Below are 24,795 nucleotides of genomic sequence, written 5' to 3'. Positions count from 1 at the left end.
TATTATTCCTTCTTTTCTTTGCAGCGTGCCTTTTTTTGGTACTGTTATTGGACCTTGGGGTATTTTTCTCATGCACTTTATTTGCTCCAAATGATCCTTATACTGGGAAGATTTCCTAGGGCAGGCTGGAGCAGTTGCACTCTCCTTATAAGAGCTTTTTCTTAGTGCTTCTTACTGATAATGGAAAAAATCTACATACTAAAGGGGAAAAAAAAAGACCAAACCCTTGAGATAATCCATATGAGGTGTTACTTCCAGCACTTAGGACTCAGTGGGGTTTAAGAGTTAGCACTGGCTATAAGAATTCCCAGCCCTGGGGTCTCTCCATGCTTGTGATGGGGAGGGACAAGTGGGTCCAGCTCTCACTTTTAAAGGCTCCAGAAAGAACCAGAATGAGGAATGTCCAATACCGGGAGAAAGCAGGGCTTATTTTTGGAGAGAAGTGGGGCTGAAATACTTTCCAAATGCTGCCAATTCCTGCTCCATAGCCCTAGCAAGGCTGCTTTGATATGCTAGGTCCAACTTCATCATCATCCTTTGGGGCTGAACTATTTCCCAGCCCTGCCCTTCAAATCTGCAGGACACAATGGCACCAGAAGGAGGTGCTGCAGGCAACTTGTTTGAGGCAAAAAGTGAAAAGAATGGCCAACTGTCCTGGCAGCGCGGGGAGGTAAAAAGGAGGAGCTTGCTCACAGATGGAGCTGTACCCATTGCTGTTGAACGCCATCCCTCTCCTCACTCTAAATATAAGGGAGATTATAACCTTGGCTGCCCAACACGTGAGTTTTATGCATGTGTTTTGCATATGTGTGCTGCTCTCTTCTAGGTCATCTTATATTTTGGCTTCTTCACATCAGAAAGGTGTTAAGCACAGGGAATGCATTCACCTCTTTTCCATGGGTCTTGCTTCCCATACCTGCCCAAAGTCCTGGCCAAGATCATAAAACGCAAGTGGTTCTTCTTTCTTCTGCAGGCTGAACCACTCCTTTGGATCCTTATGAAAGGGAGAAAGGAATGGTTTGGAGAAAAAAACAAGTAGTCTTCTAGGAGGAAAAAGAGATCTATGTATGTGCTCAGTTTCAGCTTCTCCTTATGCACTGCCCTGGCCACAGTAGTGAGATGACGTTTGCCTGCTAGCCATCCTGCATGCTACTTGAGCCTGCCATAGTGAACCCTGGGACGTGCTTGCAGAGTGGGGAGCTTTTTTGCTTGGAAAATGGCAGCTGAGTGGGTACATTTGGTGGCAGATGATCCTTGAAAGTGAAAGCTATTAAAACTCAGGAGTTGTGCAGAAGGGAATTAATGTGAGTGCATCAGTGCTGTTCTGGGGAGAGGCATGGATGGCACGGCTGTGTTTTGTGGGGCTGCCTGTGAGCCATGCTGGAGTGTTTTGGGACAGGTAGACTGCAGATGCTCTATTTGTTTTTGCTTCTTTGGGCAAGGCAAAACAGCACTGCAACGGCTGGGTAGAAATATGCTTTTAGGATGATGGTTGCTCCCTTAACAAACTGCATGCAGCCTCATCCCATTCTCCTGCAGCTGAGCCAGTCAGTGCATTCCTGCCATTCTTCTCTGCAAAGCCATTTCTTTCCATTCAGGGGCTCAGGAAGACAAAGCAGCTGCTTGGAGAGCCAAAGATTTTTTGATGGGAACATGGAGTTGGGAGCACTGGGACAGGAACATTTATTTTTATTGGAGGGGGGTGGTAGCACCTACCCGAGGGGTTCCTTGCCAAAAACAGGCAACCTGCTGCTGCCTTGGGGTAGCAGAGCTCAGCTGGCAGCTTGAGAAGGTCTTTAGGGTGCTTCAGCCTCTGGCAACCAGGGAAGACCAGCCACGAGTTTACTGGTTATAGGCACAGATCTGAAATTGAGCCCTAGTCTTTCCTCTAGGCCTTATGCAAACTTGTCTTCCACCTGTAAACAAAGATTTCCTTCACGTATACTTAAATTCCTTGCCAGCTTTATTTCTCATAATTTCTCATGTTTTTCCTCTGCATCCTTTCTTATCTCTGTAATGTTGTCTCAGTTGCAGGCTGTGCACCTCCAGTAATAACTGAGCAGTGTGGCTTTGCTGCTTGTCATTGAGAAATTATGCACAAGTTTCCCCTAGGGCTGTTGTTCTCTGGGAGCCTGGTGGGCTTCAGCAAACTGTATCACATCTTCCTGGTCCACGGGGCCAAATCGCATCTGGGGGAAGGAAAACAGCAAGACTATAAGCACACTGGCTCGATGCTATTACGTTATTCTTGTTTATCATTGACTTCTAGTTTGCAGGCAGCACATGTGCATCTATTTAACACCAGTCATATTTATAAATGGAAACGTTCAGAAGATAGTTGGTACTTTTGTTCCCTGGGAGTTACAGAAGGCTGCAATGGAGGGGCTGTACAGAAAGCACTGCCTGAACTTAAAGTGGGGTGGCGACCCATGAAAACAGACAGGGAAATTTGCTTTTGTGCCTGGCACAGGAGTGCCAAGAAGAAGCATTTTTGCATAACCTTTTTAACATTTCTTTTTGCACGTGCATCTTGCAAAAGGCAGGAGGTACCGAGTATGTTGGCAAACCTGCAGAGCCCCGCTCCAGGTTTCAGTAGAGCCCAGGCCCTTTCAAACAGCAGTGCTGAACGTGGAGCAGCTGCCGTTCCTTGTCCAGGCCTGGGGGTTAAGAACTGTGCTGTCGCGGTGCCCAGCTCCGCTCCTTCCATGCAACGGAGCCATTTGGAGCCAACGTGGCTCTTCGATTTGTTGTTTTTGTGTCACAGCCCCATAAACAGCACGGCACGGGCAGAGCCCTGGAGCGCAGCGGTGCCTCGCTGTTGAATAAACCCTGGTGGGTTTGGGACGGCAGAAGTCAGCTTTGTGGAAGCGGTGGGGCTACGCGGAACCCACTGCCCTGACTCCAACTTGTTTTAGTGCACGGAGCCTCACACGCCCCACCGACCGGGCTTGTTCCAGCACAGCCGCTTGGCCGGTATCCCCATTGAAACAGCCGGGATTTTGCTGCGGCTGAGCGGGAGCCGTGCCACCGGGAGCAGAAAGCCCCGATTCACCAGGTATTAATAAAGAAAAGTACGGCGGCGGGGCCGGAGGGGAGGGCTCAGCGTCAGCCGAACGCTCGGTTAGAGGTGAGCGCCCGCCGCGAGGCGGGGACCCGCCCAGCCGCTGCCGCCCCGGGGCCGGGCTCTCCGGGCGGCCTCCCCCTGCCAGCGGAGGCCGGGGAGGGGGGGGCCCGGCGGGGGCTCCCCCCGCAGCCCCCGGAGCTGCCCCCCGGCCCCGTCAGGCGGCACTGCCTCAGCGCGCTCGCCCCTGCCCGCCCGCCCGCCGCCTCCCTCCGCCCCGCCGCCCGCCCGCCAGCGCGTGCGAGCTGCCTCCCGCCGCCTCGCAGCCTCGCCGGGCGCAGGCGGATCGGGAGCGCCCCGCGCCAGCCGGCTCCGGGGCCGCCGGGGGGGGGGGGGGGGAACCGGCCGAGGGGCCCCGGGCCGGAGGGGCGCGGGGAAGTTGGGCCGAACGCCGGCTGGCTCCCGGTGGAAAGTTGCCGAGAGAGGCTCGGGGCTGAGCGGGAGCATGGGCACGTTGCGGGATTTACAGTACGCGCTGCAGGAGAAGATCGAGGAGCTGCGGCAGCGGGATGCGCTGATCGACGAGCTGGAGCTGGAGCTGGACCAGAAGGACGAGCTGATCCAGAAGCTGCAGAACGAGCTGGACAAGTACCGCTCGGTGATCCGGCCCGCCACGCGGCAGGCGCAGCAGCAGAGCGCCCGCAGCCTGCAGGGCGAGCAGCGGACCAAGCGGCAGGCGATCTCGGCCGAGCCCACCGCCTTCGACATCCAGGACCTCAGCCACGTCACGCTCCCCTTCTACCCCAAGAGCCCGCAGTAAGCAGCGCCCGGCCGCCTGCCCTCCCGCGGCGGTGGGAAAGTTGCGAGCGGAGGGCTCGGCGAGCGGCGGGGCTGCGGGATGGGCCGGGCAGCGCGCGGGGCCGGGGCGGCTGCCGTCCGCAGGGCTTTTTTCCATCGTTACCGCAGCTCTTTATTGGCGCCCCGCTCCGGGACGCGGCCACGTGCGGCACCTGGCGAGCGCCGCTTCCTGCCGCCGAGCGGCACCGGACCCCTTCCTCTCAAAGACACCGAAGCCGCGCCGCTGTCGCGCTCCGGCCGCTCCCCATCGCATCGCCCTCCGCGGGGCCGCGCGCTGCCCCGGCACGGTGGTACCAGCCGCCTCGCCCTGCCCTGCCCCGCGCTGCCCCGCCGTCTCCTGGCAACCGCCCCGCGAGGGATGGAGGGAGGGAAGCGCGGCCATCGCCGGCCCCGCCGCCGCCCCGGGACCCTCTTCCCGACTCCCCCTTCCCGCCGCCGTTTCTCCGCAGATATTTTGCCCTTTTAAGGCGAACGGCTGCGGCTCAACCCGGCGGCGGGGAGGAACTGTGGGAGACCCACAAAATGCCCCCAGACACCCCAGGAAGCCGTGGGGGGGGAGGGGGCGGCTGCTGAGCATCCCACCCCGGTGCCGGGCAGCTGAGGCGGAGCGAGGCGCTGCTCCGTGCCGCCAGTACACCTGTGTGCCTTTGGGACACGTACGGCGATAGGGCTGAGTGACGGATGGGGCTGCCTCTTCCCCAGTCACAGTGCACACCAACCTCTCGTCCACATAGATACGTGTTTCTCTGTCACGGGGGTGTGTTCGCCCCTCGGTAGCCCCAAGAAATGGTGGTGGGTGGCAGCAGGACCGGGCCTTGCTCTGGAGCAGCCCGGTGTGGAATGACCCCAACTGCTGCCCTGAAGCTCCACGTCAGCTGGTGTGCTTTTCCTGCTTTAAGTCTTGAACCGAGGGCTTTGGTTTTAAATGAACCTCCCAGTGCTTCAGCTTTAAGCAGAGCAAACCTTGATGGCTCAGTAAATGCCTCCTTGTAGCCTCACTCGGGGTGCAGCGCACTGTCTGAAGCAGTGCTTGGTTTTAACCTCCCATGGTCAGTATTGGATGCGTGGTCCCCTTGTGCCATTTACAGTGCTCTGAGCTAAGTTGCTGCTGCACGCCTCGATCACTGAGGCAGAAATATGTCTTGCCTGCAGTCCCGGGGGTGCACATTGCTCTGGGAAGTATTCACTGCTCTGCTGAGGCAGCCTTGATTTGATGAGCAGGAGCTCTCAATGCCTCACACCTGGCCTGATACCTGTGAGGCAGTGCTAGGGCTGTGTCTAGGCAGTTGTTTCAGCCACTTACTGAGTCCATGGGGCACGGCACTGCTGAGTGTTTTCAGTAGGAGCATCTAAATGGAAAGAAAGAAAGAAAGCTACCCCTGTGTAAAAGAGGAAAAGTAAGCTGTATGTTCCGTTCACTGGGTGCTTATGATGAAAATCCAGATGAGCTGCTGTTAGTGGTGTCTGTGCCTGGGAGACTGAGGAACTGCACCTGGCTTAATTTATTGGGATCATTAACACTCAAATAATGGGTTTTCTCACAACTCTATGCACGTGTTCGCATGGAGAGTTTATGACTCAGATATGCAGAAGGACGCATTCTGCTGATTCCTTCTGAGTTATGAGACCAGTGAGACATATCGGACCTTTTACGGAATCATTAAGGTTGGAAAAGACCTCTAAGGTCATCTAATCCAAGCGTCAGGAGTGGCACCTTTATCAGTCTTTGTACGCAGGGTAACTAAGAAAAGAAGTTGTCTGAAGTAGCTTTTATTTCTCCTACCCCAGAGGTTGCCAGAAGTGGCTGCAGTAAGTGGGTAAAGACCCTGGAGAAGTCTGGGTGGTTTTCTCTGCTTGAAAAATGCAGCGACAAATCTTTATCTCCCCTCCATCTCCTCGCATTGCTGCTCTGTTTGTTTTTCCACACCTTTGACCTCTCACGGGATATGTTCTGCCTGCTAACAGCCTGCCAGCATTGAAGTAATGCCGTGAGACAAAGTTTGGATCAGCAGTTATTTCAATTAAGATTTTACACAGCTTCAGACCCAAGAGTTACCTTCTGAGTGAGGAACGGCTGAGCTGTTCATGTAACCTTTGTTTTTTTGCTTTCCTGTTTTGCACTTAAAATGAGCAAATATCCAGGACTTTTACTCTAAAAGGAAGTTTCATTTTGTCGTTGTTCATGGTGGTATCCTTTTTTTTTCCTTTTTTTCTTTCTTTTTTTTTAATATGTATATTTTTGAAGGCTGTGTAATCAGCATATGTTGTCTTCCAGGAGGAAAAAGATTGTATGAGCAGAACAGAAACCAAAGCAGAGATTGAATGAGTATGAAGGATGTGTAGGGCTCCCTCTCCTCTTGTCAGAGGCAGTGTGCGCTCTGTCACTGCTCTCCCTGAGCTGAGGCAAGGTGCTGCATCATTTATAGGGACTGTTGAGTAAGGTGGAAAAAGTCTTGGTTTTATGAGTTAACAGACTTCGGAATGCCTCAGATGTAAAGTTGGGAGATCTTCCAAATAGTATTAATACTCTATTAAATAATATAGTATTTGTTGGGGGGGAGGGGGGCGGAACAGTCTGTGAGTGCTATTAAAGAATTCTGGGTTTAAAAATCCAAAAGCAGCCTTTCATTGCATAGCCTTAGGGAAAGTACAGTGTATGTACAAGAGAATTTAACAACTAAATTGGTTCTTTGAAGGCGAATGTGTCCATCTGTGGGCCAGGGGCATATTTGTAAACAGTCATATTAGCAATACAAAGCCAGAGGTATTTGAAAGGCACTTCTTATTTAGAACATAAAATAATCTGCTGATACTTATAAATGATACCTAGGAATGGTCCTAGAGGAACCAGCAGCCCCTTTTCATAAAGCCCACACTTTCCTGTTTCTAAAATAATCCAGACGATGGTTGCAACATCATCTGACTATTCAAACCAGAGATTGATGAGGGGCCTGTGATCTGGAAGGGAGACAACCGCTCCGGAGTGATTGCTTCCTGCAATGTAGGGCAGGAGCTGTGAAATCAGGAGAGGACTTGTGGCCTCTTTAGTTGTGTCGCAAGGGGGTTTTGCTATCGTGCTGCAGAAGATAGCAGAGGCTGTCAGCAGCCATGGATGTAAACAGGCAAGGGTGATGCAACCTTTCATTTTTCTTCTGTTTGAAACTGGAATTCCGTGTGATGTGTCCAGTGACCAATTGAAATTCGTTTATGATTAAGTAATGAACTGCTGGAATTGCTTTTACATGTTACGTGATAGAATGCTGATTCAATCTGAAAGGAGTTTAACATTGTTCTGAGGAGGAATCTGTGTGCCTGGATCTGCTGCTTCATGCTTAAGCTGACATCTGTCATCATGCTGCTGGCTCTGGGTACGTGGGGCCTGATGCCCACCCAGCAACCTGGTCCTACTTGTGAGGTGGGCCAGGACAGCCCTGCAGAGCTGCCTCATGAGCTGTCTGTCCTTCTGGCTCTTCTGGCATCCCACCTGCTTGTCTTCCCCTCCCAGAGCAGCTCGGAGAGCAGAGCCTCATGCTTTGCAGGGATGAGTTTCCATTGCAGAGGATTATATGCTTCCTGACAGCAGTTTTACATGTGGCATGTCAAAGACAGTGCAGAATGCGAGTCAGTCAAATACTGCTTTCCTCTGTTTTGACAGGCCAGGTTTGGCAGCAGCAATGTGCCACTGCTGGTGGATGGGGCTTTCCTATGCATAGGAGCACTCATGTGACTCACACCTTAGGCTTTATGCCTTGCAAAGCTGCACGGTGAGGTTGCTGATAGGTTCCCTCTGACTATGAGTCAGCCTCCCGAGGCTTTGGTGGCCAGCGGTGGTAAGAAATAACTGTTGTATTTAGTTACTGGGCAGGAGACAAAGATTTCTCTCTGTCGGCAAGCAGTGTATGGGGCATCTCTGAAATAAGCTTCTTTAGGCAGGTAACCTTTATGCTAAATGTAAACTAATGACCAGAGATGTTTTAATCAGAGGAAGGGTCAAAAATAAGGTATTAACACCATCCATTTGCTTTGTGATTTTCTGCTTGTCTGCTGATTTCACTAGGGCAGGATTAAACTTTGCTGCCATTTCTGTTACCTTTGCTTAGTAGCAGTAAGCAGCGCACGCTCCTCTGAATTGCTGCCACTTTTGGGTGTTAATCTTAGCATAGCGTAATACACCAAGTTTTTAAAGCACGATCACTTTTGTTCAGAAGCTGTTTTGAAATTTTAATGGTGACTCTATGCAAAACAAAACTATTTGGCAAGCATAGTAGCTTTAAGCAAGCTAATAGCTCCCAACAAAAGGCTATCGTTAACACAGAAACTATTTTTAATTGAAATACGTATCTGTAAGTTCACTTCCTAGAGAATTAGCTTTTTTTTGCTCTTCTCTGTATTACTGAGTGTTGGTGATAGATAGTTCTAAAGCACCTCAGCAGAAAGTGCTGCCCCAGGCTGCAGACATGAATGCCTTCTCTCCAGACTTCCTGTGCAAGTAGTTCTGTGCTTTCACATCCTGTGTTCTTAAACACAGTATGCATCCTACACATCAGAAATGAATCAAGGAAACCCACCGCATCGGTGTGCTGACTGTGAGCAAAAATGTATGGAGCAGCACAAGGTTTCAGACAAACAAACGAAAAGTCATCCCACAGTGGCTTGATACGTAACGGTTTCTTTGCTTATAGTGCTTGAAATGGGGTCTGTGGGATGCCAAGAAGTCATGGAATGTGCCCCTTATCTTAAGGTAAGGGCTCCCAGGAAGCTGCTTTGATTTACTGTCTTAAATGACACTCCTTGTTGCCTGCACTGCTGGTATTTCTTGACTCGGGCTTTTTGTGGTGCCAGAATGCTTGCTTTTGTAGCTGGCTAAAGAATGAATATCTGCGTAGATGTTTTTCAGTTGCTGCTTTGACATTTCCAGGGGGTATAGCAGTCCATGCCGTTTTGTGCAGCTTGTTTTTGTTTTGAAGATCTAAAAGAGCAGGAAAAAAACCCCACAGAAGTGTGTGCTACGCTGGAGCCTAAAACAACTCCTTTCTCAAATTATTCCTTTATCCTTTCCTGAACAAATATAGAAAGTGGTGTGGTTGCAAGTGTGAACATCGTTTCCATACGTATTGTGTATGCTGACACCCTGAAGTCTGAAATTGTATTAAGGGTCTCTGAGAAGCAGTGGAACAGCATCTATCTGGGAGGGTTTGTGTCACGGAGATAGCTAGAGCGTACTTGTGAAACAGCGAGCATAGGACTTGCATTTTGCAATGTTCATGCAGTCACTGGTTTCCTTGGAAACTAGTGCCTGAGCACATATAGCCAAACTTGAACACTGGTGCATGGTCTCGGAGCAGAAAATGGGCTCCCAGACTTTAACATTACAAAGTAGTGTTAGGGTTATTTGGTTTTTTGTTAGTAGCGATCTTGGAGTAGGATATCCCTGAAATAGGGCCCCTACTCATACTGCTGCATTTTTCCTATCTGGATCTGTGGTTTGTTCTCTGAACTCCCCTTTTTGACTTGGCTTGTGAGCATATTTGTCGGAGGTGTTTCCTGTTCAGTGCACAAACTGCGTTAGGAGAGCCACAGAGCAGCTCTGTGCTGTAGGCTGGAAGTGGCTCTGCAAACTCTCCAGGCAGACCAGCTCATTTTCTTCATTACTGATGGTGGGTCATCAGAACAAGTCGGAGAAATCTTCATGTGGCTCTCTGGGTTGTCTGGAAGGGAGACTGTGCCTTGTAGATGCCCAGGTAGTTCACTAACTGTTATCATCATAGCTGTGCCCCCTGCGCAGGTTGGTCCCTGGGATCTCTCAGTGCTTCTTACTATTTAAAGTACCTGTGTGATGTGAACTTCACACAAAGATCCGCTGGGTGAGGGGAATTCATAAGTGTTCTTGTAATCCACAGACTAAATGAGGCAGATAACTTTCTTGCTGGGTGATATCTCTGACAAACAGAAGAAATCAATTGCTGCGTGACTCAAACAGCACGTTGAGGCAATAGGCAGGAAGTTAACAGTGGTGTAGTTAAACCAAACGTGATGCAAATAATGCCACACAGCTCCAAGTTCAGGCTTGTTTGAAACAACCTTAATTGTCTTAATTGCTATTGATATGCTTTGAAAATCATGTCCCCTAGGAAGCTGAGAAATTCCTTTAGTCCAAATGGAAGATTGTCTTTCTGAGTTGGAAATACGTGCACAAATACATACAGATGTTTGCAGCGCAGTTTCGGTATGGTTTACATTGGTAAATTTCTGTAATGGGTTATGAGCAAAGCTTGTAGTGGTAGCTAAACCTGATCACATAGAGGTGATGTTTTTTGATAATTACCATGTTTTGCTGTAGTTTTACTGTTGTTTTTTTTAATTAAATGAAATAGATGAATAGTTTTGGCCCATGATGAATGACACAGTCATGAGCCGCCTTGCTCATTGCTGCAGATGTGATCTCGGTGACAGCTATGATAACAGCTCACTTTTGTTGTCTTTGGCCAGCCTGCTGGATACCTGCTGGGGAAGCTGCACAGAGATGCAGAGCAGGCAGCGGCAAGAACTTGCTGAAGCAAGACAAGGTTTTCTTCTCTCTCTTTCATCAGAAGTGAGGACAGAAAAACTGAACTTCCAGGTGTAGTGAAAGGGGGCTGAGGGAGGCAAAGGAGTCAGTAGTTCTTCCAGCTTTTGGCACTGAGTGGTAGCTGGATGCAAACCAACTGGGCAGGATTGTCAGTTGAGATCTGGGGGCTGAATTTGTTGCATTGGTTCTCTTCATGTCAGACTCCACATTCCCTCAGAATCCCTGTGTGTGTGCCAGGGGTGTTCTCTGTCCGCTTTGCGGCACGTACATTGGCTTTGTGTTCTCAGCGTGCCCTCTCTGCCTTTACCCCTCTATCCCTTCTGCCCACTGTGGCAAGGTAAACTGCAATTCCCAGGAAAGGGCCTCTTCTGCCTTAGCCTCAGTTACTTCCCTGGATCTCTTCTTCATTTCTGCACCTCCTTCTTTTCCCCCTTTTCCCTCTTCTTACAGACATCTGCTTATCTTTTCCCTCTCAGCCCCAAAGCACTTCATTCTGCTAAGCTGTCCCGTCTGTTAGGCTTTACATCTCCCTAAGAAACCTCCCTCATTTCCTCTATATATCAGCAGTCAGAGAGCTTCCAGTGGCTGTCACATAAGATAGCGCGGGAAGCTTGATTCTCCTGACAATCCAGCTTTTCTGTTGTGTCAGCTTGCACAAAATCAGTGCCTTCTGGCTGATGAGATGTGATGTCCCAGGGGCCTCCTGTTACGGGCAGACAGCAATTCCATCAGGTTGGGTGCCTGGATCTTACTCAGCTCAGCCAAAAGACTGATAGCTCACATTGCTGCCATGAAAACCAGCACCAAAACAGACAAGCAGCGACCTGTTTACTTTGCATCAGGGCATTCAGTGGCAATGGCTTTGAATTGTATTGACAAAACGTTGCAGTGCATGCAGGATGATGGCAGGATGTCATTCAGCTGTTACTCGATATGTCTTGGTGCAGTGCTTGCTGAACTGCTGCTCCAGTACTGAAGTAAAGCTGAGGGTAGCTGTTGTTACATGTCCTCTGTGCAGTTCCTATAGACTAACAGTCATATCATGCTCGTGGGCAGTGTGCAGATAAGACATGGACTAAGCCTCATTTAGAAATGGGGTTTGTCTGCCTTCATGCCTGTACATAATTCACTGCTGAGTGCTCTCATGGTGCTGTTTACCTGGACTTGCTAGGCATTTAAGAACTAGTTGAGCTGTGTGTATGTGCACATACATATTTTCTTCCATACACGTCTTTGCACTTTTAAATCTTGTTAACAGAGCAATTGCACAAAGGGGAGAAAACATCTCCTGCTCATCAGATACTTGATTGCTTTCTGTTTTCCCAGTAGAAGTGCAGATCTGCAAGGCACACGGGAGAAATGAAGCGTGGAGAGATGACGGCTTTTCTCTATTAGCAGTATACCCAACACAGATGTACTCCGATACTACGATAATGAGTATGCTGGGGGAGCTTAAATAAGGCAGATACCCTGATCTTATGCGAAGTTCCCTTGGTTAGAGCCTTGCATGCAGTTTCTGAAAGGAGGAGGCAGCCATTGAGTAGTTACCATTTGAAGTTAGACTTGCTTCTGCAAGAAGATATTTGAACTTTTACAGCAGTTCTGCTTGGAGAAGAGACACAGGTGGTACGGCTCACTTACTTTGTTGCTTAACTGACTCTGACGTGGTGTCTCGGAGCCACAGCTTGCCTTGGCATAAAGAGCTAATGCGGCCTTTTTTTTTGGCAGTGGCGCAGGGATCTGTTGCAGGGTGGATATTGTGTTGCAACCGAGCAGTCTTTCATTAGAGGAGTCCCATGGGAATGCTAACTATCTGTTTTATTTCCCTCCATTCATTAGCTAGATTTATTAATGTCCCTGCAGGAGGGCATGCACCATCAAGGGATGCTTTCTGCAAGCATGGCAAGCCTGAACACTGGAGTACAAGAGCCAGTAATGGTGACAGTGGGATGGGAATCTGCCACTGCTACTGTTTTTTTCTGGAAAGCCAGGAAGAGCTCAAAGAATCAGCCACTAGCCTGACGGAGCCTTGCTGAGGGTGTGTAAACTTGGGCTGAGGTATTTGAGGTATCCTGGTATTTGCAGGTGCAAATGGAAAAGCCCCCACAGAGCACGAGGCTGTCCCAGCAATTTAGTGAGGATGGATACATAGGGGGCCTTGGTTGAAATTGGATAGATCCAGTCATGCAAGGCCATGCCTCTCAACTTAAAGGTGGGAACTTAAGCTCTGGAGCATGGTGGCTCTATTTCTTACCTTCGTTTTGATCAGCAGTTCCATCCACAAGCTACAAAGGACTCTTTCTATTATAGATTTAACCAAAATGAACCAGTTTCTTCTTTAAAAACCAAAACCAAAACCTGTATCCACTGCAAGAGGCTCTTGATGCAGTCTGCGATGGACAAAATGTTATAAATGAGAGTCATGTCATTTCTTAAACTCACTGGACTTAATGGCTGCAAAAATTTGGTCTGTAAGGCCAGTATTAAGGAAGGCAGCTGTTGAATTACAGTCAAATAATCTTGCAGAGCATTGTGGCAGCTTTGTTAAATCAGTACAAAGTTTATGAATATGTAAGAAGTATAAGACGTCATGAACTGATGTCCAATTTGGGTAGGATGTGGAAGGGTAGGTGGAAGTTAAGACTTTTGCATTGAAGTAAAAAGCAGGTGTCCTAGTGGTGGCTGAAACAACTGTGTGAAATGTGCGTGCTTGAACAGGGAAGATAGGGTCTTTACAGGTATTCAAGTTTTTATGTGTATTGGAGACCTTGATAAGGCTCAGATGCTAGTTCCTGAGTAGGGCCTACAGGGGAAAGAACAGTGTAGTGCCTGTCTTACTTATGCTCCTGTACAGGTTTGCTTCCTTGCACCAATGTCATCTGCTTGCTTTCAACCTTCCAGCACTTTGCACATTTTTTGGAAGACCTAAAAGACTTGGTTTTTTTAATCTGCTTGTGTTGGTGATCCTGGGATTGCACAGCCACGGACATTGAATACCTTGATACCATTTTCCCTGGCTTGCTTTGTAGACTCAAGTGCACTTTTCTGCAGTACATATATTGAGAATAAAGGGCAGCTACCTCAGCAAATTAGTGTGAAAGCATTGGAAAAAAACTGTAGAGTATGGTTTTATTTACGAGTAAAAAACTGCCCTTTGTTGCTTGTTGCCTGTGCTTTTCAAAAAGTATCTGTGAGGGTTTCTGAGAAGTGAAATGACTTGTCTGTTTGTGCTTTGGCACTCAACTAAAAAGGTAAATCAGTTGCTGCATTGACAGAGATTTGCCTCTATGGCTGAACGTCAGCAAGCAAAAACTGGTTGCAGTGATAATGGATAGAAAATATTCTGCATTGGCCTAACTCTACGGTGTGGTAGTTTTTGTTGCAAGAAAAGTTCTCCACATCCTGCAGGTGCACGGGTGCGTGATTCCATTGGAAAAAAAACATCTGGAGGGTCTCATGCTTTTTAACCAGCAATCTCAAAACACTGAAACCTGAAGAAGTTTTATTTACTATCCAAAGAGACTTTTCTTAGAAGCAGCCCCAGTTCTGAATGCAGTCTGTCTAAACCTGCCTTGTATTGGCACGTGTGTTGTGCTGAATGAAACGGAGCAGTCGACTGGAGGTCTTGAATGGTCGCCTTGTGATGTGTTTGATTGGATTGTCAGAGGCTGGGTTCCCAGGCAGGAAGGTCTGAGCAGAATGCCTTTGGGTAGGGCTAAGAGCCCATCGTGCTGCTGGAGCTTCAGCTGAAAGCTGCCTTTTTGCACCCAAGGCTTGGATGGGTGACCATGGTCACTTATGGTAGAAATTTGTTTCAAGGAACAGAAGCAAATTCTCCATCTGAGAGTATAATAAAATGGTGATGCTAAGCTGGCTCCTTACAGAATCTAAATACAGAGAAAATAGCACATAGTAGAGAAAAAAAATGTTTGCTGAGTTAAGTGGGCTATATTTAGGTGCCAAACAAACAGATTTCTGCTTTTGACCCTCCCCCTCACACCCCCAAAACCGCTTTTTATACTGTCTGCAAATGTCTTGGCTGTTCGTGGCTTCTGTTCCCTGCAAAAAGAATAATTGTGAGCAGCAGAGAGAGGACATCTGTTACAGCTGAAAGTAAAAAAAGGCAAGCTCTTAGGCGTACATCCCCTGTGTCCATCCACTCTGCTCTTTCCTCATTCCCCTGTGAGTGCTGCATTTGTGGCATCTTGTAGTTTCAGCACAGTTGATGCTTAAAACAAGACCCCCCTAAACTGTCCTCTGTCACCTGCTTGATCCAGACCTACTAATCTGTCCATACGTTTTTGCCTCATGATGTATCTAGGATTAGAGGTGAGGCACCAGATGTCACACCTGCATGGGAAGAAGCTGCAGGAGCTCCTGTCTGCCCACCACTATGCAGGCTTTGTTCTGTCTGGCTTTCCATGCTGATTAACAAGCCTTTGTAAATTCCTGATTTTTATATCCCAGAGAGTATGTTAACTCTAATTCCTTCATAAGCATTAACACTTGGTGATTAGAAGTTAGGTTTCATAGCTAATTAAATAGCAAATGACAAGGCAGAGCCTTACACAAAGAAGGGTCACTTAAAATGCCTGTGCTCTCCTTTATTGGGTGTTCATTTGCACAGGAGGATGAACTTTCCCCATGTTTCCACCAAAATAACAGAACTGAGTGCAAGTGTAGGTTGACGAGCGGTTTATCATTTTCTTTTCTTATTAACCAGGGAGTATATTGCACAACAATATTGAAAATATGTCTTCTTGCTGTTGGAGATGTCCCAGGTGTGTGAACTGCTGACAGTTCTCAGTAGCTAAAATTCAGTTTGGTCTGTGTATTCTCCCCATAGCTAAACCTGAAGGCTACGTGGAGCCCAGCTGAATTCTTGCAAGGTATAGCTGTTGTTTGGGGTTTCTGCTGCTTAACTTCCAGCTGTGTGTGCTGAGTGGATCTGACCAGAACATGAAATGAGAGCACCTGTGGATCCTAATTCCGTCTGGCGCTTCTTTGTTCTCCTCAACCCCTCCTGACTCTGCAGACTTCTCTGAGCTGTTCGGGGAAGGAATATGACAACCATAAAACTGAAGCTCAGGGAGATATCAGGGAGACAGCAGCTAAGTTTTGGATTGCACTGTTGTTCCTCAATGCTGTCTTGCAGCACTCAGCATTCACTGGACCTCAGAGGCCATGGTAGGAGAATATTGAGGACAAAACATCACTAGAAATTCAGTTCCCCAGCCTGGGTCAGGTGAGGAATTTCTTGTTATGGGTTTGCAGCAAGTCACAGCATTTAACTGTAAGTGCTGTTATTGGATTTGTTTAGATAGATAGGATTTCATCGTTCCCTCGTGCATTTGCTGCCTTTCCTGAAGTCTTGTGGGGGCTTTTTGCAGTGTTAGCATCTCCATAGGTGCAATTAGCTGTGTAATTATAGTGGTCTTGTGCTATGCATTTCTGCTGTGGCATAATCATCAACGTGATTGTCAAAACTGTTTAATTTGAAATTGTGATTCAGAGATGAAAAAAAAGCTCCTCACTGCTTTGAACAAAAATGAGGAAGATCTGAGGAAAGTGCCTTGTTGGATAGTTGTGTGACATCCTCAGTGGTTTGTATGGATGTGTTTATGGTTGGGTATCGTTCCTTTACAGGAAGATGGCAGACGGCAACTGGTTTGTGCTGGGGACCCGGGTTAAGCAAACTGATAAGCACTTTACTTCCTCATAGCCTCGTTTCCTCACTTCCCAGTAGTTTATTTTCTTGCCAAAAGGTAATACAGAGGTTTTTCCTTGCTTGACAGCTGATCAGGATTTATAGCTGTGGCTTATCCAAACAACCTGTTAAAATGTTATGGACTGTTTCAAATATAACAGTTGTCATAATTCAAACGAAGAACAAATAAACATTCATTGTCATGTTCTACTCAGTGTACACAAAACTGTGTGCACACGTCAGCTCAGATTGGAGGGACAAATATTAGTCTGAGATTTCTCTCTCTCTGAAAGGGGCTGTCTAAATAATTCCTTTTTAATAATACAGAGGCATTAGCGCTCCACAGACTGCACCAATTTACTTGACCTTTATAAATAGAACAGCATCATATCCCCCCTTGCGATAAAAGAAAGTAGCATGCGGATTTACTCTTCACCATACATAAGACTTGTTATATTTTATTCCTTGACTTTAACGGCAGGTTGTGCAAGTGGAAATTGGACAGAACAGCACAGTGCATGCCAGCTCTCAGATCACTGCCAAAAACCAACAGATTTGTATACATAAAACTGACAGGTGAAGACTATCCTGTTTGTAAGGCCTCTTGCCTTTGTTTTTAGCTGACTTCTGTGAGTTATGGTACGGAAGGGAAGAAATATATGTTGGGTACCTTGTAATGTTGATGCCACTGGCAGCTAAAATCATGTGCTGTAGAGAAAAAGAATGGGGGAAGCCAAGTCTTAGTAATGTGTTTAGCATCAGTTTAGGGACATTACAAATAGTGCTTTAGAGAGCTTTTGTCTTTAGGTTTAAAGATGAGCAAGTGACTGATAATTCTGTTATTGTAATTAATGTTTAGAATTGAGCAAGTAGACAAAACTGAGTAGTTACTTCAATTGCAAGGTGTGGGTAGCTGTTCTCAGTGTTTCATCATGGAGAAACTGCAAAGATTTTTGCTTCTGGAGTGAATCTGCCTCACAGGAATGCAGGTAAAACTAAACTGCATTTCCAAAGAGCTGTTTGTGTACTGCGGCAAAGTCAGCTTAAAGATGTTAGATGAGCAAAGGAATTTCATTTAGAATAGGTGAATCCTGCACGACCCCGTGGGTAGCCTGCACACTGCGTGGGGTAGGGCAAATAAGCTGAAGTCCTTCAAGACTAAAGAACATTTGGAACTCGTTCCGAAGGCAAGCTTTCAAGTGCAGTTCTGTAGACAGGTAAGCAACGGAGTGTGTAGAGATCAGCTGCTGATTTTGTTATTGTCACAGAGCTGTCTTTTACCTCCAGCTGCTGTTGCTGTTTGCTAGCAGAGCTAATTCAGCTAATTTAGCTGAATTTAGGTTGAGGGTAAAAACCCAACAAGTGCAAGTTCTGCTGTTTGCTCGTTCACTTGAAAGGCTTGTATATTTTTGTTCCATAAACTCGCTACAGGGGGAAGGTTTTTTTCCCAGGAGCTTGTGTCAGTTACTTCCTTGGCTCATTGGTTTAAGGTTCACTTGGGCTGATCTTTCTGCTCTTGAATATCTGTTGCATTTATGTGTATTCTGAGGACTTGCATTTTCTTTTGACTTTGAGGCAAAGAACTGTCTGAATGTCTTTAAAACAGTTAAATGCCTTGTAAGTAATGCTCTTTAGGTCTATCAGGGTTAAAGTCTTTTGAATTATTTCAGCTCACTCTAGTAGTTCCTGTTTCCTATTCCAAAATAACTCCTTGGCATGCAGATTCTCTCCATCTCTTGTTAGCTCTCTCTGTGTATTCCTTCATGTAAATATTTCCAAAACGCAGCCTGCGTTCTGTGGAACAAACTGAAATGTGAGAGAATTGCAGCGATGCTTTTCAAGGAGCGAACAAAACTGCATTCCTAATTCTGTAAAATATTTGGGACAGAGGAAGCTAACTGTTTCCCTAGAGAGCTGCATGTGGGAGAACCACTCTCACCAACTCTTTGTGGTATGCTTATTTACTGTTCCACTTTGTGTGTGGGTTTCCCCCTCCCCCTTTTCCCACCGAACCTAGTGTGAGTTAGCTCCTACTTGTAGCTCTTGCACACTGAGCCCTAAGGTACCTCCTGTCTTGCCCAGCTCTGTTTATAAGCTGGCCGAGTCTTCCTACAGACCTTTGTCTCCTGGCACAAGGCTCAAGGCTCCTATCCTGTTGCAAGCTCTGGTTTCCTCATGCCCAGTGAAGGAGCTGAGTGGTGAAAGGGTAGAGAAAAGGAGACCATGATGCAGTGGGAATGTCAAGTAAGGTACTCGGAAGAGAAAGAAGGACAACCCAAAGTTGTGCTTGGATCAGGCATTTTTGGTTTTGAAGGTGGTGTAGGAGGGTGCTAAGACATAAAGGTGCTGGGAAAGAGGAGAGTAAATACAGGATAGTAATGCAAGGAAAACAAAATAAGCATGACGCACAGTAGGCATGTGAGCAAATTACTTTTCTGTTCACATGGTGCAGATAAGTGTCACTTGATTGTGTGCTCTTTTCTGGCTTACTTTTTCTGTCTTTTCGCTATTTTGAGGCATTTCTCCCCTCCCTTTAGAGCCTTCCAGATGGTCTGCACTTAAAGACCTTGGCAGCAGACCTGCAGCGCTTCTTCATTATAAATTACAGGCAGCAGGGCCATTGATAACTGCCCACAGCTATAACATATGTTGCAGTGGGTGCTCTGAAATTGGTGCACGATAAACCCATCCATCTCCTATGTGTCATACTTTGTAAGTATTTTGGGAGAAACAGTGAACGCTGAGATATTGTTAGCACTTGATGCTGAATTATGGGATACCGATGGCCAAGTAGCATCTTCCTTAGGATTTCATCTGATATAACAAATCCTAGATGCGGGACATCATTTGTCACGGTGAGTTGGTTTTTCAGGGTCTGCTGCTTGAGGATTAAAAAGATAATCTTTCCTGCAGCTGTTGGAGCTGTCTTGCATTCCTCTGAGTGGGATTCAGGTATTTTGGTATTTCCTCTTGTGTGATTCTTGTTGCTCTTTGTTTACCTATCAGCACATCAGCATGCATCTGTCCTTTTTACTGTTGTGCTTGCATTATTGTCATCCCATCTGTGTTCCCCCGGTCTGCATCTGCAGTGCTTGAAAGGGAATTCCTCACCCCCTGTTGTGACAGCAACAAGCTCCAGCTACATTTCATGCACCCTGCCTTTGAGAGCGGAGCCTTGTTGCTTTGTGCTGAGCCCATCAAATGACAAATATGTATGTCTCCCATTGCTCCTATCTCAACAGAATGAATCTTGAGCATTCCTGTCTTATTAAAGGGATTGCTTTCTTGGCTCTGGAGGAGGCAGAATAACAATCTACTTAATGCATGTTGTAGGCTATACTCCAGAAACTGGCAGTGCTGTTATTTCCTGTTGAAGAGGTCCTGCTTGTAAAGAGCAGAGCTTTCCTTTGGGAGCACCTCAGTGTTTCTCATGCTGTGATTATGGCTTGCTCTTCTGCTAGGCTGTAATGCCAGTAGGTTACAGTTGCTTGTAGGGGAGGGTGCCATACACTGTAATCATCAAAACTCACTCAGAGGGATGAAGTCCCAGGTGAGCATGCTGTTCCTTGGCCTTACCTTGGCAGTACACGTTTATGTTGCCGCCTCCTTTTGCATGTGTCCGTTCCTGTTAGCGTTCCCTGAGGGCAAGTGGTGCCGTAAAATGTGAGGTTACCAGTGTGCTGCTAGTGCAAAAATATCCTCTTCTTTACAAGAAATAGGATGTTTCCCTTGACAGTGTACTTTCAGGCCAAAGTGCCTGGAAACATTCAAATCCTCTGGAGGGCAGTTATTTTGATCAAAGGAGAGCCATTTCCTAGAGTCCTTGAAATCGATCCATCTTTTCCTTGCCTTCCCTTTAAACTTGGTACCCTTCTGATGTCAATTTTTTTGTACGATTGCTCTTCAAAACAATTATTTTAACTTCTTTCTGACTTGCATTTACTCTTGGTTGGATGGGGTGGAGTTGGAAATATCTGTTGAGTTTATCCCTGAATAGTATAATTGTGAAATAGGGGGATTTATCTGAATTTCCTGCATCTGTATGGGTTATCCTTCAGTAGGCAATCTGGGACTTAATGGGGGCTGCACTCTTGGTAGACTTCCTAAAATAAGTTTGAGGAAAGATTGCTGCTGTCAGGATGTTCTTCAAAGCTCAGTCAGAGGGATGGTTGGTACTCAACACAGTGGAAATACTGATTAGAAGGTAGTACTTTGAATGTGACCATTTGTCCCTGATCTGACTTTGAATAGAGAGAGACTGCTGGTGGTTGGCTCCTGGTATGATCCCCAGCCTCACTGCTTTTCTGTAGGCAGCGTATGAGTTTCCTGCTGCTGTTCTGTCTCCATTTAGATGTTATAAAGTTATATGACTCGGTTCCTTAGAGTTCATATCATCTGCCAAAAGGTGCTTGTCAGAATGTAATCTGGTTTATTAGTAGACTAGACAGAGCCCTCATGATGGTGCTCCCATAGCTCCGCTCAGGGCTGCTGTGTCCCCAAAGCGACCTTTCTGAGAGCTGATCCAGTGGCAGCGCTCGCCTCTAAATCCCTGCAGCCTGCTCCTTGGCTCCTAGCTGAAGATGCTATTTAGGTAATCCCATACTTCCTTCCAGTATTTGTCTCTGCAAGCATGGCTGCTAACGTCAGTCCTTCTACTGACCCTTAACAAAGGAAGAAATACTTCTTCAGTTCCTAGAGATATTTATTGAAGGACTAAGGCTCCAAGTTCTTGTCTGCATTCTGCTCCTGAACACCTATATTCTTTAAGCCAGGGTCTTTGCCAGGCAGCAGAAAAGCAGAAGCAGCGAAACAACGTAGATGGTGCCATCCATCAGAACTGTTAGGTGAATCAGTAACTGGCGTTAAATCTGTCGCCTTTATTTCATAAATCACATTTTCTGTGAAGGCCCATGCTAAATCTACAGCTGTATATTTGCACTGTCGTGATATCTTTCCCTGCTGATGCTCTTCTGCTGAGGAGGAGCAAAGTGTTTTTGCAGGGCACATTCATTTTGCCTGGACAACAGCACATTTAGAAAAGCTTGCAATGTGTTTGTAGCCTCTAATCCAAGAGACGAGAGCGAGCTGTCTCTGCTCAGAGGATCTCTAATTGGATTTCTGCATCTATTTAAATTAGGTTATCATCCACTTGGCAGATTTCCTGCTTTTTCCACCAGGGTGAAGTCCATCTCTGCAGCAGCTATATGTGACTTTCTTCTCCGGGGCATCTGAATGCAGTTCTCTCTCTAAGCGTTCATTTATCACCGTGAAGCCATGCGGACCTCAAAATATGCTAATAAACTTTGGGAAACTGTTTTAGTGGCCATTTAGCTCCAGTCCTCATACCTGCCTCCAGTCAGCTTGCTGCTTGTGGCTGCCAGGAGTGGAAGTGTATGTGGATAATTGTTTGATTGATGGAGAAACTCTTGCCCTTAAAGTAGGAGGTTCTTTTCAAGATACATTGCAATGCTCAGCTGTGGAGGTCCAGGCAAAACGTCTTGAAGGTCATGGCAAACGGAACCTTGCTGGAGGAGTTTGGGTGTTGCTGCATCCCTTGGTGTTGCAGCGTATGGGTACATATGTTTTCTTTGCTATTTCTGTTTGTGTGGAAAAAGTGTCCAGCATAGTTATACTGGATGTGAGCACCAAAACTGTGAGATGTGTGAGAACACCACTCCTCCAAAGACCATGTTGTTTAGCCAGGTGTGTAGCATGTACCTTGTTCCGTTCTTCCTTTGGCATTATTTTGCTGTGCGTGTTCACCTCTGATAAGCTGCCCAAAGTTTCTGCTGCTTTCCTTCATATAATAAAGTGGCTGTTCGATCCTGTTGGGAGGTATTGGTAATGGCTTCTCAAAATGAAGCTCGTGTGGGAGTTGTTCAGAGGTGTCAGGCATCTAAGAAGTAGGCAAATTGTGTTGGGAGGAGATGATTTTCTTGCTGACAGTGCCAAACATTTCCAGTATCTAAAGCTGGGTTTTTGTAGGATGGAAAATAGTAGTCTAGAAAAGGGTGGTGAAAATCTGTGGGGTGAGATATATTTAAATACAGGAGTTAACCAAAAAAACTTCCCCAAAGAACCTTGCCTACAGCATTTTCATCCTGACGGCAGTTTTCAATGAGAGAAATTCAAGGAGAAATTAACATTCTTTTCCTTAAATTATTTTACTTCTCAAATGTTGAATGCCAGAATATGATATAATGAGCAACAGTGTAAATGAACGGCATGTTTTACTGATATATTTAGAAGTGCTAAGTGGAGCTCTCTCATCAACGCGTTCTCTACGAAGCTCCTCTATTCCGCAACTACAGGTCATATTTACATATAAGCAAAAGGGAAACATGAGGTTTATTTGCCTTTTTTTTAAAGGTTTAGATCAGGGCACATTTGCTTTCCCTGTTGCCTCTCTAAACAGAATGTTGGCTTAAATTGTTTTTCATGTACTCTTCCGAAGAACATGTGCTTCCATCCAGCTTAGCAGTAACGGCCTTGGCTCAAGATGTTTCGGATCCCTTCCAGAAATGTTCTCTTGCGACCTGTAGCCGTGCCACTGCTGTCTGTGGTGGGAAAGGCAAGCACTGTCATGAGCATCGGCAAGCGTAGTGAAGGCTCTGTGTTACTCCGCTCTGAACTCGGGTCCTGCTGTATTTCCAGTTAATGGGACAAGAATAGCTCTCCTGAGTTGTATTTACATTTCCCTTTAAGGAACGTTTAAAGTGATCTTTGTCTGTAGCCAAAACAAACAGCTAATGCTGAGTTATCAGCTAGTAACGGTGTTGCAGTTGAGCAGGACTGAGACTTTACCAAAAGGTCTTTTCTGTCCGGTCCTGCTGCCACATGGTGTGTGAGTCTTAGAAGAAGATCCATTTCTCCTTTTGCAAGCTACATTTTTAAAGCCAGCCAGCTAGCGTTTCTATTGCATTGCTGTCATGCAAGAAGTACCTGCTGCCAGCCTGCAGTGCCAGATCTCCTGGGGCACTGTAGGGGCAGACCTCCACCTTTCTGTAATTGACCTGTCAGAAATAATTCTCCTAACAACATAAACGCTTTTGTTTCAAAACCACCTTTCCCGAGGGCAGCAGAGCTGAAGTTGGTGGTTGAGGGATTGAACAGTCATCCCTGAAAGTTGTGCTTGCTGCCTCTCTCTTCTGCAGGAGCTGAAGAGACACCCACGCTAAATAACAGCGCAGGGAAGAGATTTCAGCTGTGTAGCTGACAGTTGTTTTGATATCACGGAAGGCTTTCTGATTTCTAGGCTCTTGTTTTTAAACCTCTGTGTATTTGACTGGCCGTGCAGTGGTGTTCGTAAACAGAAGATGAAGTGTCTGGATGAATAGGTGACTGTGTGGGATGTGCAGCCTGCCTGTAGATTGAATAGTCGCACAGTAAGCAACAGCAATTGTACAGCAAAGCTTTTGTGCAGGACATTACTGGGTTTTGGAGGATGTGGGCTTCTTTGTGCTGAAGGGGCATCTTTAAAGAGAACTTCTAAAATGTCTTAATCAGTGGACTTAACTTGGCTGCTCTTGGTCATGCTGACCTTGGGGCTTACACATCCATTTCTGTCAGAGGTTTTCTTGCTTTTGTGCTCTGAAGAGGAGGATGTTGAGGTCCCATCCCAGAGCAGTGTGTGAGCACGTCTTCTGCTCTTATGTTTACAGGGGCTTAGAAACAGTGAAGTGCTCTGTGGGCATAGGCTCTGAGCATTCCTAAACCTCTAGAAATGTGCAGTTTTCACACTTGAACAGACACCCCTTAAGCAAGGGATGTTTGCCTGGGCACGAGTTAAAGACAAATTCCGCAGAGTTTTGTCTAATGCTTTTTGCAGTGCATTTCTGTTTGCCTGAATAGTTTCTGGAAGGCTGGAGTAGGCCTAATAGTTAGCTGCCTGTAGCTTTTGGAAAGATTTTTTTTCTTCTTTTTAATCCATAGCCACATTTTTTTCAAAGTAAACACTTTTTAAACATGTCTCCGTGTGGATCTCAAACAGGCACTTATTGTTCATCTGTTGCATTTAATTCAAACTATGTTTTTATAGCAGCAAAGAAACAGGACAAGAATGATGGTGTGGGTTACAGTGCCGAGTGAGGTCTGCCGATCAGTAAATGCTAAGTCCTCACCTTGCAGGGAGCTGCATTCTTACTCATTCTTACTGTTGCAAGGTTCAGCCGTGGCAGTGAGCTACAGTTTAAAATGGTTTTGGTACACAGCTGTGGCATTGTACACATGAACTTGCTGTCATTCAGATCTGCTTCCAGATGCTCCTTGTTGGTGTTGTCTAATGGATATTCTGTACTTCTTTTGTTTTTTCTCGACCATCCTTTGCTATTTGACCAGTTGCTTGTGCGAACTCCCCTGCAAACAAACGCTGTGCCTGTCTAGCGCGGGTCAAGAGGGCTCTCTGATCCTGCAGTCTTCCCTGGGTATGTGCTGCAGTAGTCATTCCATCTTCCCTTAAATTCTTCCTTTACTTACACTCAGCAAGCAGTTTTTCAGTGTTGAAATAAGACCTTTGGGGACAAAGATTAGCTTTTCGTTTTGATATTGATCGTACGTGCCCAAAGGTACCCATCTAACATAAAGCATGTGGATTTTGGCTGT

At 46.5% G+C, this 24,795-nt stretch overlaps 1 protein-coding gene across 7 annotated transcripts in view; it reads left to right on the top strand.

Moving 5' to 3' along the window:
• Positions 1-24,795, top strand: part of PRKG1 (protein kinase cGMP-dependent 1) — a 369,156-nt gene that overhangs the window by 19,409 nt on the left and 324,952 nt on the right. Inside the window, exon 1 of one of the 7 annotated variants that reach the window (XM_072340915.1) lies at positions 3,038-3,055. The exons of 1 other annotated variant lie outside the window; for it this stretch is intronic. Coding sequence is in view for 1 of the 6 variants with exons in the window: in XM_072340912.1 (XP_072197013.1) it covers positions 3,567-3,877 (311 nt within the window). In the remaining 5 variants the exon portion in view is untranslated. Of the gene's footprint in view, positions 1-3,037; positions 3,056-3,186; positions 3,878-8,641; positions 8,661-15,563; positions 15,733-17,393; positions 17,412-19,031; positions 19,050-24,795 lie in introns of those variants that run through there. 5 more of the 7 variants (XM_072340912.1, XM_072340914.1, XM_072340913.1 and 2 more) reach the window with 5 other exon arrangements.

Source organism: Excalfactoria chinensis, chromosome 6 (assembly GCF_039878825.1).
Source record: "Excalfactoria chinensis isolate bCotChi1 chromosome 6, bCotChi1.hap2, whole genome shotgun sequence".
Classification (NCBI taxonomy): domain Eukaryota; kingdom Metazoa; phylum Chordata; class Aves; order Galliformes; family Phasianidae; genus Excalfactoria; species Excalfactoria chinensis.
This window is presented reverse-complemented; position numbering and strand designations above follow the sequence as displayed.